General features: G+C 45.6%; 1 protein-coding gene across 1 annotated transcript in view; it reads right to left on the reverse strand.

Annotated features, from left to right (window-relative positions):
• Window positions 1-9,769, reverse strand: part of LOC112237627 (A-kinase anchor protein 13) — a gene marked incomplete at its 5' end in the record, with an annotated part of 100,501 nt that extends 90,732 nt beyond the window's left edge. The window contains 1 exon segment of the mRNA XM_042317759.1: window positions 9,598-9,769. Coding sequence (XP_042173693.1) covers window positions 9,598-9,769 — 172 coding nt within the window.
• Between the last annotated feature and the right edge of the window lie 4,221 nt (window positions 9,770-13,990).

The raw sequence follows: 13,990 nt of genomic DNA on the forward strand, positions 1-13,990 counted from the left end.
CAGAGAAGTGGACTGGTCTACAAAACCAGAGAGTTGGACTGGTCTCAGAACCAGAGAGTTGGACTGGTCTGCATAACCAGAGAGTTGGACTGGTCTAGAGAACCAGAGAGTTGGACTAGTCTACAGAACCAGAGAGTTGGACTGGTCTACAGAACCACAGAAGTGGACTGGTCTACAGAGTTGGACTGGTCTACAGAAACAAAGAGTTGGACTGGTCTACAGAACCAGAGAAGTGGATTGGTCTACAGAACCAGAGTTTTGGACTGTTCTACAGAACCAGAGATTTGGACTGGTCTACAGAACCAGAGAAGAGAGTTGGACTGGTCTACAGAACTAGAGAGTTGGACTGGTCTACAGAACTAGAGAGTTGGACTGGTCTACAGAACCAGAGAGTTGGACTGGTCTACAGAACCAGAGAGTGGACTGGTCTACAGAACTGGTCTACAGAACCAGAGAAGTGGACTGGTCTACAGAACCAGAGAAGTGAACTGGTCTACAGAGTTGGACTGGTCTACAGAACTAGAGAGTTGGACTGGTCTACAGAACTAGAGAGTTTAACTAGTCTACAGAACCAGAGAGTTGGACTGGTCTACAGAACCAGAGAAGTGGACTGGTCTACAGAGTTGGACTGGTCTACAGAACCAGAGAGTTGGACTGGTCTACAGAACCAGAGAGTTGGCCTGGTCTACAGAACCACAGAAGTGGACTGGTCTACAGAGTTGGACTGGTCTACAGAACCAGAGAGTTGGACTGGTCTACACAACCAGAGAATTGGACTGTTCTTCGGAGTTGGACTGGTCTTCAGACCTAGAGAGTTGGACTGGTCTACAGAACCAGAGAGTTGGACTGGTCTACAGAACTAGAGAGTTGGACTGGTCTACAGAACCAGAGAAGTGGACTGGTCAACAGAACCAGAGAAGTGGACTGGTCTACAGAACCAGAGAAGTGGACTGGTCTACAGAACCAGAGAAGTGGACTGGTCTACAGAACCAGAGAAGTGGACTGGTCTACAGAACCAGAGAATTGGACTGGTCTACAGAACCAGAGAGTTGGACTGATCTACAGAACCAGAGAAGTGGACTGGTCTACACAACCAGAGAAGTGAACTGGTCTACAGAGTTGGACTGGTCTACAGAACTAGAGAGTTGGACTGGTCTACAGAACTAGAGAGTTGGACTGGTCTACAGAGAGTTGGACTGGTCTACAGAACCAGAGAGTTGGACTGGTCTACAGAACCAGAGAGTTGGACTGGTCTACAGAACCAGAGAGTTGGACTGGTCTACAGAATCAGAGAGTTGGACTGGTCTCCAGAACCAGATAATTGGACTGATCTACAGAACCAGAGAATTGGACTGGTCTACAGAACCAGAATTGGACTGGTCTACAGAACCAGAGAAGTGGACTGGTCTACAGAACCAGAGAGTTGGACTGGTCTGCATAACCAGAGAGTTGGACTGGTCTACAGAACCAGAGAGTTGGACTAGTCTACAGAACTAGAGAGTTGGACTGGTCTACAGAACCACAGAAGTGGACTGGTCTACAGAGTTGGAACAGAAACAGAGAAGTGGACTGGTCTACAGAACCAGAGTGTTGGACTGTTCTACAGAACCAGAGATTTGGACTGGTCTACAGAACCAGAGAAGTGAACTGGTCTACAGAGTTGGACTGGTCTACAGAACCAGAGAGTTGGACTGGTCTACAGAACTAGAGAGTTGGACTGGTCTACAGAACCAGAGAGTTGGACTGGTCTACAGAACCAGAGAGTTGGACTGATCTACAGAACCAGAGAAGTGGACTGGTCTACAGAACCAGAGAAGTGAACTGGTCTACAGAGTTGGACTGGTCTACAGAACCAGAGAGTTGGACTGGTCTACAGAACCAGAGAGTTTAACTAGTCTACAGAACCAGAGAGTTGGACTGGTCTACAGAACCACTGGAGAGTTGGACTGGTCTACAGAACCAGAGAGTTGGACTGGTCTACAGAACCAGAGAGTTGGCCTGGTCTACAGAACCACAGAAGTGGACTGGTCTACAGAACCAGAGAGAGTTGGACTGGTCTACACAACCAGAGTGGACTGTTCAGAGAGTTGGACTGGTCTTCAGACCTAGAGAGTTGGACTGGTCTACAGAACCAGAGAGTTGGACTGGTCTACAGAACTAGAGAGTTGGACTGGTCTACAGAACCAGAGAAGTGGACTGGTCAACACAACCAGAGAAGTGAACTGAGAGTTGGACTGGTCTACAGAACAGAGTTGGACTGGTCCAGAACTAGAGAGTTGGACTGGTCTACAGAACCAGAGAGTTGGACTGGTCTACAGAACCAGAGAGTTGGACTGGTCTACAGAACCAGAGAGTTGGACTGGTCTACAGAACCAGAGAGTTGGATTGGTCTACAGGACTGGAGAGTTGGACTGGTCTACAGAACCAGACAGTTGGACGGGTCTAGAGAACCAGAGAGTTGGACTGGTCTACACAACCAGAGAAGTGGACTGTTCTTCAGAGTTGGACTGGTCTTCAGACCTAGAGAGTTGGACTGGTCTACAGAACCAGAGAGTTGGACTGGTCTACAGAACCAGATAATTGGACTGGTCTACAGAACCAGAGAATTGGACTGGTCTACAGAACCATAGAATTGGACTGGTCTACAGAGCCAGGAAGTGGACTGGTCTACAGAACCAGAGAGTGGACTGGTCTGCTTAACCAGACAGTTGGACGGGTCTAGAGAACCAGAGAGTTGGACTGGTCTACAGAACTAGAGAGTTGGACTGGTCTACAGAACCAGAGAGTTGGACTGGTCTACAGAACCAGAGAGTTGGACTAGTCTACAGAACCGGAGAGTTGGAAGTCTACAGAACCAGAGAGTTGGACTGGTCTGCATAACCAGACAGTTGGACTGGTCTAGAGAACCAGAGAGTTGGACTGGTCTAGAGAACCAGAGGGTTGGACTGGTCTACAGAACCAGATAAGTGGACTGGTCAAAAGAACCAGAGAAGTCGACTGGTCTACAGAGTTGGACTGGTCAACAGAACCAGAGAAGTGGACTGGTCAACAGAACCAGAGAAGTGGACTGGTCAACGGAACCAGAGAAGTGGTCTGGTCTACAGAACCAGATAAGTGGACTGGTCTACAGAGTTGGACTGGTCTACAGAAACAAAGAGTTGGACTGGTCTACAGAACCAGAGAAGTGGAGAACAGAACCAGAGTGTTGGACTGTTCTACAGAACCAGAGATTTGGACTGGTCTACAGAACCAGAGAAGTGAACTGGTCTACAGAGTTGGACTGGTCTACAGAACCAGAGAGTTGGACTGGTCTACAGAACCAGAGAAGTGGACTGGTCTACAGAACCAGAGAAGTGAACTGGTCTACAGAGTTGGACTGTTCTACAGAACCAGAGATTTGGACTGGTCTACAGAACCAGAGAAGTGAACTGGTCTACAGAGTTGGACTGGTCTACAGAACTAGAGAGTTGGACTGGTCTACAGAACCAGAGAGTTGGACTGGTCTACAGAACTAGAGAGTTGGACTGATCTACAGAACCAGAGAAGTGAACTGGTCTACAGAGTTGGACTGGTCTACAGAACTAGAGAGTTGGACTGGTCTACAGAACTAGAGAGTTTAACTAGTCTACAGAACCAGAGAGTTGGACTGGTCTACAGAACCAGAGAAGTGGACTGGTCTAAAGAGTTGGACTGGTCTACAGAACCAGAGAGTTGGACTGGTCTACAGAACCAGAGTGTTGGCCTGGTCTACAGAACAAGATAAGTGGACGGGTCTAGAGAACCAGAGAGTTGGACTGGTCTACAGAACCACAGAAGTGGACTGGTCTACAGAGTTGGACTGGTCTACAGAACTAGAGAGTTGGACTGGTCTACACAACCAGAGAAGTGGACTGTTCTTCGGAGTTGGACTGGTCTTCAGACCTAGAGAGTTGGACTGGTCTACAGAACCAGAGAGTTGGACTGGTCTACAGAACTAGAGAGTTGGACTGGTCTACAGAACCAGAGAAGTGGACTGGTCAACAGAACCAGAGAAGTGGACTGGTCTACAGAACCAGAGAAGTGGACTGGTCTACAGAACCAGAGAAGTTGGACTGGTCTACAGAACCAGAGAAGTGGACTGGTCTACAGAACCAGAGTTGGACTGGTCTACAGAACCAGAGAGTTGGACTGGTCTACAGAACCAGAACTAGAGAGTTGGACTGGTCTACAGAACTAGAGAGTTGGACTGGTCTACAGAACCAGAGAGTTGGACTGGTCTACAGAACCAGAGAGTTGGACTGGTCTACAGAACAAGATAAGTGGACTGGTCTACAGAACCAGAGAGTTGGACTGGTCTACAGAACCAGAGAGTTGGACTGGTCTACAGAACCAGAGAGTTGGACTGGTCTACAGAAGCAGAGAGTTGGACTGGTCTACAGAACCAGAGAGTTGGACTGGTCTACAGAACCAGAGAGTTGGATTGGTCTACAGGACTGGAGAGTTGGACTGGTCTACAGAACCAGACAGTTGGACGGGTCTAGAGAACCAGAGAGTTGGACTGGTCTACACAACCAGAGAAGTGGACTGTTCTTCAGAGTTGGACTGGTCTTCAGACCTAGAGAGTTGGACTGGTCTACAGAACCAGAGAGTTGGACTGGTCTACAGAACCAGAGAGTTGGACTGGTCTACAGAACCAGAGAATTGGACTGGTCTACAGAACCAGAGAATTGGACTGATCTACAGAGCCAGAGAAGTGGACTGGTCTACAAAACCAGAGAGTTGGACTGGTCTACAGAACCAGAGAGTTGGACTGGTCTGCATAACCAGAGAGTTGGACGGGTCTAGAGAACCAGAGAGTTGGACTGGTCTAGAGAACCAGAGAGTTGGACTGGTCTACAGAAACAGAGAAGTGGACTGGTCTACAGAACCAGAGAAGTGGACTGTTCTACAGAGTTGGACTGGTCTACAGAACTAGAGAGTTGGACTGGTCTACAGAACTAGAGAGTTGGACTGGTCTACAGAACCAGAGAGTTGGACTAGTCTACAGAACCAGAGAGTTGGACTAGTCTACAGAACCAGAGAGTTGGACTGGTCTGCATAACCAGACAGTTGGACTGGTCTAGAGAACCAGAGGGTTGGACTGGTCTACAGAACCAGATAAGTGGACTGGTCAAAAGAACCAGAGAAGTGGACTGGTCAACAGAACCAGAGAAGTGGACTGGTCAACAGAACCAGAGAAGTGGACTGGTCAACAGAACCAGAGAAGTGGACTGGTCAACGGAACCAGAGAAGTGGTCTGGTCTACAGAACCAGATAAGTGGACTGGTCTACAGAGTTGGACTGGTCTACAGAAACAAAGAGTTGGACTGGTCTACAGAACCAGAGAAGTGGACTGGTCTACAGAACCAGAGTGTTGGACTGTTCTACAGAACCAGAGATTTGGACTGGTCTACAGAACCAGAGAAGTGAACTGGTCTACAGAGTTGGACTGGTCTACAGAACTAGAGAGTTGGACTGGTCTACAGAACCAGAGAGTTGGACTGGTCTACAGAACTAGAGCGTTGGACTGGTCTACATAACCAGACAGTTGGACGGGTCTAGAGAACCAGAGAGTTGGACTGGTCTACAGACCAGAGAAGTGGACTGGTCTACAGATTTGGACTGGTCTACAGAACTAGAGAGTTAGACTGGTCTACAGAACCAGAGAAGTGGACTGGTCTACAGAGTTGGACTGGTCTACAGAACTAGAGAGTTGGACTGGTCTACAGAACCAGATAAGTGGACTGGTCTACAGAACCAGAGAAGTTGACTGGTAAACAGATTTGGACTGGTCTACAGAACTAGAGAGTTAGACTGGTCTACAGAACCAGAGAAGTGGACTGGTCTACAGAGTTGGACTGATCTACAGAACCAGAGATGTGGACTGGTCTACAGAACCAGAGAAGTGGACTGTTCTACAGAGTTGGACTGGTCTACAGAACCAGAGAAGTTGAACTGGTCTACAGAACCAGAGAAGTGGACTGGTCTACAGAACCAGAGAAGAACTGGACTGGACTCTACAGAACCAGAGAAGTGGGCTGGTCTACAGAACCAGAGAAGTGGATTGGTCTACAGAACCAGAGAAGTGGACTGGTCTACAGAACCAGAGAATTGGACTGGTCTACAGAACCAGAGAGTTGGACTGGTCTACAGAACCAGAGAGTTGGACTGGTCTACAGAACCAGAGATGTGGACTGGTCTACAGAACCAGAGATGTGGACTGGTCTACAGAACCAGAGATGTGGACTGGTCTCCAGAACCAGAGAAGTGGACTGTTCTACAGAGTTGGACTGGTCTACAGAACTAGAGAGTTGGACTGGTCTACAGAACTACAGAGTTGGACTGGTCTACAGAACCAGCGAGTTGGACTGGTCTACAGAACCAGTGAGTTGGACTGGTCTACAGAACCAGAGAGTTGGACTGGTCTACAGAACCAGAGAGTTGGACTGGTCTACAGAACCAGAGAGTTGGACTGGTCTACAGAACCAGAGAAGTGGACTGGTCTATAGAACCAGAGAAGTGGACTGGTCTACAGAACTATAGTGTTGGTTTATGTCCAGAATGACACCATAGTCCTTTAGGGATTCTTGAAAGTTGGGACATTCCTTCTTGGGAAACTTTATATTTATCATCAATTGGTTTTTCTTTTGTTGTATTAATTCAGATTAAATTACATTTAGTGGAATTTATTTAGGGAAAGATTTGCTTTTGTAATTTTCTAAATATTTTCTATCTTATACATTTTCATATCGGCTCTATGCCTAGACATGCCCTTGTCTGGAGCAAATTATACCAGTTTCAACTCTCCAATTATATATTTTTTTATTCTATAACCGGCAATAATATTTTTATAGTTTTAAAATAAATATGTTGTAGTTTCTTGTGAGAGCCCTCTCTGCCTTTAAGAGAAATAGTCTTAAAAAATGTGATTCCTAAAAGATGTCCCTGGAGATATGGTGAACTCCGTCAAATTGGTCTTAAATCCTAAATGAATCAGGGATGAGCAGGGAAAGCTATACCATAAGGACCCCATCTTCATGTCCTCATTCTATGTAGTACAAGAAGACCACTCTGGAAAGTTCTCTACTTTTAATAGATGAAAACAAAAAATATTGAAATCACCATTGTCACAACAATGAACTGTCAACTCCATCTCCTTGATAGAATATTCATTTTGGTTTAAATATGTTTATTTTGATTAGTTTTTAGTCATGAAGCAACTGAAGAAAAACTAAATTGCTACCTTGTATACCACTTCAATTCCATAAATCAAACTCATTCAGATTGTTTTCTAACGTCAACTCTGTAAAACAAACTCATTCAGGTTGTTGTCGAACGTCACAACTCATTCAGATTGTTGTCTGACATCAACTCCGTAAGTCATCCACATACATAGACACTCTGTCTTTACTCAAAGTCAGTGGTATTCAGTTAGTAAAGGTTGAAAAAGCAAGGGGCCTAAACAGCTACTCTGGGGAATTCCTGATTCTACCTGCAAGGGTCCTAAACAGCTGCCCTGGGGAATTCCTGATTCTACCTGGATTATGTTTGAGAGGCTTCCATTAACAGTCTGATGGCCTGTCGTTCTGCCCCTGAACAGGCAGTTAACCCACTGTTCCTAGGCCGTCATTGAAAATAAGAATTTGTTCTTAACTGACTTTCCTAGTAAAATAAAGGTAAAATAAAAAATAAAAATGGCCTTCCTGTGACATCGGGTGGTGTAGGTGTCCTGGAGGGCAGGTAGTTTGCCCCGGTGATGCGTTGTGCAGACCGCATTACCCTCTGGAGAGCCTTGCGGTTGTGGGTGGTGCAGTTGCCATTCTGGGTGTTGATACAGCCTGAAAGGATGCTCTTGATTGTGCATGTGTAAAAGTTTGTGAGGGTTTTAGGTGACAAGCCACATTTCTTCAGCCTCCTGAGTGTGAAGAGGCGTTGTTGCACCTTCTTCACCACACTGTCTGTTTGGATGGACCATTTCAGATTGTCAGTGATGTGTACGCAGAGGAACTTAAAATGTGTACGCAGAGGAACTCCGTCAGCCACGGAGAAGGAGATTCCACAGTCCTTGGTAGCGGGCCACGTTGGTGGCACTGTATTATCCTCAAAGTTGGCAAAGAAGGTGTTTAGTTTACCTGGAAGCAAGACGTCGGTGTCCGTGACGTGGCTGGTTTACCTTTTGCAGTCCGTGATTGTCTGCAGACAATCGTCTCGTGTCTGAGCCATTGAATTGCGACTCCACTTTGTCGACATTTGGATGATTTGATTTAATTTGAACTTTTATTTATTTTAACCTTTAACTAGGCAAGTCAGTTAAGATCAAACTCTTATTTACAATGACGGCCTACCCCGGCCAAACCCGGACGACGCTGGGCCAATTGTGCAAAGCCCTATGGTATTATTCTCTGACACTATCCAGAACATATCCCAGTCCCTGTAATCAAAACAATCTTGAAACGTGGATTCCCGATTGGTCAGACTGGCGTTAAATAGTCCTTAGCATGGGTACTTCCTGTTTAAGTTTCTGCCTATAGGAATGGAGGAGCAAAATAGATACGTGTTCATATTTGACGAAATAAGGGTGGGGAGGGCCTTGTAAGCATTGCGGAAGTTAGAGTAGCAATGATCCAGTGGTTTTCCAGTGCGAGTGCTACAGTCGATATGCTGATAGAATTTAGGTAGCCTTGTTCTCAAATTTTGTTTGTTAAAATCCCCAGCTACAATTAATTCAGCCTCAGCATATATGGTTTCCAATATAGTCCATTGAAGTTCCTTGAGGGCCATTGTGGTATCGACTTGAGGGGGGATATATATGGCTGTGACAATAACAAAAGATAATTATCTTGAGAGATAATATGGTCGGCATTTGATTATGAGGAATTCTAGGTCAGGTGAACAAAAAGACTTGAATTCCTGTTGTTACAATTACACCATGAGTCATTAAACATGATACCCCCGCCCTTCTTCCCAAAGAGATGTTTATTACTGTCGGTGCGACGCACTGAGAAACCAGGTAGTTGTACAGTCTCCAACAGCATATCCCGAGAGAGCCATGGTTCCGTGAAACAGAGTATGTTACAATCCCTGATGTCTCTCTGGAAAGCAAACCTCGCCCTGATTTCATCGACCTTGTTATCTAGGGACTGGACATTGGAGAGTAATATACTCGGGAGTGGTGGGTGGTGTGCGCACCTCCGAAGTCTGACCAGAAGACTGATCTGTCTGCCTCTTCTCCGGCAGAGTTGTTTTGGATCAGCCTCTGGAATCAGTTCAATTGCCGCGAGTGGTGCGGACAAAGGATCCGCTTCGGGAAAGTCGTATTCCTGGTCGTAGTGTTGGTAAGTTGACATCGCTCTGATATCCAATAGTTCTTCCCGGCTGTATGTAATAAAATTTAAGATTGTCTGGGCTAACAATGTAAGAAATAATGCATCAAAATAAAAATAAATACTGAAATGTTTCCTAAGGATTAGAAGCAAGGCAGCCCTCTCTGTCGGCGCCATCTTGAGCGATATGGTGTGTATCTACTAAACCTGCTAATAGTTGGTTTTGTTAGAGTTGTATTGACTGATGCTGTCTTACTGGTGCAGAGAAAGGCATCCTTAGTGTTGATGGTTTTGCTGCATTGGTGGCAGGAGGAGGATTGTGTCTGGGAGGAGACCATGCTGAAGTGATGTCCGTTCAGCATACATCTCTCTCTGGCCTTCGCCTCTCTCCTCTCGTCTTTGTCTCGACTCTTCTCTCCATCCTTTTCCTGCAGGTGGAAGAAGGGGGATTAGGAGTAGAAACAGAATGAGGTCAGACAGTACAGCTACCCTCTCTCTCCGTTCCTCCTTTCCCTGCCTAGAAACAGAATGAGGTCAGACAGTACAGCTACCCTCTCTCTCCGTTCCTCCTTTCCCTGCCTAGAAACAGAATGAGGTCAGACAATACAGCTACCCTCTCTCTCCGTTCCTCCTTTCCCTGCCTAGAAACAGAATGAGGTCAGACAGTACAGCTACCCTCTCTCTCCGTTCCTCCTTTCCCTGCCTAGAAACAGAATGAGGTCAGACAGTACAGCTACCTTCTCCATCTGTTCCTCCTTTCCCTGCCTAGAAACAGAATGAGGTCAGACAGTACAGCTACCCTCTCCTCCGTTCCTCCTTTCCCTGCCTAGAAACAGAAACAGAATACAGAGTTCCTCCTTTCCCTGCCTAGAAACAGAATGAGGTCAGACAATACAGCTACCCTCTCTCTCCGTTCCTCCTTTCCCTGCCTAGAAACAGAATGAGGTCAGACAATACAGGTTCCTCCTTTCCCTGCCTAGAAACAGAATGAGGTGAGACAGTACAGCTACCCTCTCTCTCCGTTCCTCCTTTCCCTGCCTAGAAACAGAATGAGGTCAGACAGTACAGCTACCTTCTCCATCCGTTCCTCCTTTCCCTGCCTAGAAACAGAATGAGGTCAGACAGTACAGCTACCCTCTCTCTCCGTTCCTCCTTTCCCTGCCTAGAAACAGAATGGTCAGACAGTACAGCTACCCTCTCTCCGTTCCTCCTTTCCCTGCCTAGAAACAGAATGAGGTCAGACAGTACAGCTACCCTCTCTCTCCGTTCCTCCTTTCCCTGCCTAGAAACAGAATGAGGTCAGACAATACAGCTACCCACTCTCTCCGTTCCTCCTTTCCCTGCCTAGAAACAGAATGAGGTCAGACAATACAGCTACCCTCTCTCTCCGTTCCTCCTTTCCCTGCCTAGAAACAGAATGAGGTCAGACAGTACAGCTACCCTCTCTCTCCGTTCCTCCTTTCCCTGCCTAGAAACAGAATGAGGTCAGACAATACAGCTACCCTCTCTCTCCGTTCCTCCTTTCCCTGCCTAGAAACAGAATGAGGTCAGACAGTACAGCTACCCTCTCTCTCCGTTCCTCCTTTCCCTGCCTAGAAACAGAATGAGGTCAGACAGTACAGCTACCCTCTCTCTCCGTTCCTCCTTTCCCTGCCTAGAAACAGAATGAGGTCAGACAGTACAGCTACCCTCTCTCTCCATTCCTCCTTTCCCTGCCTAGAAACAGAATGAGGTCAGACAGTACAGCTACCCTCTCTCTCCGTTCCTCCTTTCCCTGCCTAGAAAGGATCTGTATGGTAACTAGTCCTTATATAGACCACAGATGACCTCTACTGACCAGGATCTGTTACTCTGTATGGTTACTAGTCCTTATATAGACCACAGATGACCTCTACTGACCAGGATCTGTTACTCTGTATGGTAACTAGTCCTTATATAGACCACAGATGACCTCTACTGACCAGGATCTGTTACTCTGTATGGTTACTAGTCCTTATATAGACCACAGATGACCTCTACTGACCAGGATCTGTTACTCTGTATGGTTACTAGTCCTTATATAGACCACAGATGACCTCTACTGACCAGGATCTGTTACTCTGTATGGTTACTAGTCCTTATATAGACCACAGATGACCTCTACTGACCAGGATCTGTTATCTGTATGGTTACTAGTCCTATATAGACCACAGATGAGACTGACCAGGATCTGATGAGTCCTCATATAGACCACAGATGACCTCTACTGACCAGGATCTGTATGGTACTAGTCCTTATATAGACCACAGATGACCTCTACTGACCAGGATCTGTTACTCTTTATGGTAACTAGTCCTCATATAGACCACAGATGACCTCTACTGACCAGGATCTGTTCTCTTTATGGTAACTAGTCCTTATATAGACCACAGATGACCTCTACTGACCAGGATCTGTTACTCTGTATGGTTACTAGTCCTTATATAGACCACAGATGACCTCTACTGACCAGGATCTATATGGTAACTAGTCCTTATATAGACCACAGATGACCTCTACTGACCAGGATCTGATACTCTTTATGGTTACTAGCCCTTATATAGACGACAGATGACCTCTACTGACCAGGATCTGATACTCTGTATGGTTACTAGTCCTTATATAGACCACAGATGACCTCTACTGACCAAGATCTGTTACTCTGTATGGTAACTAGTCCTTATATAGATCACAGATGACCTCTACTGACCAAGATCTGTTACTCTGTATGGTAACTAGTCCTTATATAGACCACAGATGACCTCTACTGACCAGGATCTGTATGGTTACTAGTCTTATATAGACCACAGATGTAACTAGTCTAGTCCTTATATAGACCACAGATGACCTCTACTGACCAGGATCTGTTACTCTGTATGGTTACTAGTCCTTATATAGACCACAGATGACCTCTACTGACCAGGATCTGTTACTCTGTATGGTTACTAGTCCTTATATAGACCACAGATGACCTCTACTGACCAGGATCTGTTACTCTGTATGGTAACTAGTCCTTATATAGACCACAGATGACCTCTACTGATCAGGATCTGTATGGTTACTAGTCCTTATATAGACCACAGATGACCTCTACTGACCAGGATCTGTATGGTTACTAGTCCTTATATAGACCACAGATTACCTCTACTGACCAGGATCTGTTACTCTGTATGGTAACTAGTCCTTATATAGACCACAGATGACCTCTACTGATCAGGATCTGATACTCTTTATGGTAACTAGTCCTTATATAGACCACAGATGACCTCTACTGACCAGGATCTATATGGTTACTAGTCCTTATATAGATCACAGATGATGACCTCTATATGGTTACTAGTCCTTATATAGACCACAGATTACCTCTACTGACCAAGATCTGTTACTCTTATGGTAACTAGTCCTTATATAGACCACAGATGACCTCTACTGACCAGGATCTGATATCTGTTACTTTATGGTAACTAGTCCTTATATAGACCACAGATGACCTCTACTGACCAGGATCTATATGTACTAGTCCTTATATAGATCACAGATGACCTCTACTGACCAAGATCTGTTACTCTTTATGGTAACTAGTCCTATATAGACCACAGATGACCACAGATGACCTCTACTGACCAGGATCTGATACTCTTTATGGTAACTAGCCCTTATATAGACCACAGATGACCTCTACTGACCAGGATCTGATACTCTTTATGGTAACTAGTCCCTATATAGATAGACCACAGATGACCTCTACTGACCAGGATCTGATACTCTTCATGGTAACTAGTCCTTATATAGACGACAGATGACCTCTACTGACCAGGATCTGATACTCTTCATGGTAACTAGTCCTTATATAGACCACAGATGACCTCTACTGACCAGGATCTGATACTCTTTATGGTAACTAGCCCTTATATAGACCACAGATGACCTCTACTGACCAGGATCTGATACTTTATGGTAACTAGTCCTCATATAGACCACAGATGACCTCTACTGACCAGGATCTGATACTCTTTATGGTAACTAGCCCTTATATAGACCACAGATGACCTCTACTGACCAGGATCTGATACTCTTTATGGTAACTAGTCCTCATATAGACCACAGATGACCTCTACTGACCAGGATCTGATACTCTTTATGGTAACTAGTCCTTATATAGACCACAGATGACCTCTACTGACCAGGATCTGATACTCTTTATGGTAACTAGTCCTCATATAGACCACAGATGACCTCTACTGACCAGGATCTGATACTCTTTATGGTAACTAGTCCTCATATAGACCACAGATGACCTCTACTGACCAGGATCTGATACTCTTTATGGTAACTAGTCCTTATATAGACCACAGATGACCTCTACTGACCAGGATCTGATACTCTTTATGGTAACTAGTCCTCATATAGACCACAGATGACCTCTACTGACCAGGATCTGATACTCTTTATGGTAACTAGTCCTCATATAGACCACAGATGACCTCTACTGACCAGGATCTGATACTCTGTATGGTAACTAGCCCTTATATAGACCACAGATGACCTCTACTGACCAGGATCTGATACTCTTTATGGTAACTAGTCCTTATATAGACCACAGATGACCTCTACTGACCAGGATCTGATAC

This window comes from Oncorhynchus tshawytscha, unplaced genomic scaffold (genome assembly GCF_018296145.1).
Source record: "Oncorhynchus tshawytscha isolate Ot180627B unplaced genomic scaffold, Otsh_v2.0 Un_scaffold_8679_pilon_pilon, whole genome shotgun sequence".
NCBI lineage: Eukaryota > Metazoa > Chordata > Actinopteri > Salmoniformes > Salmonidae > Oncorhynchus > Oncorhynchus tshawytscha.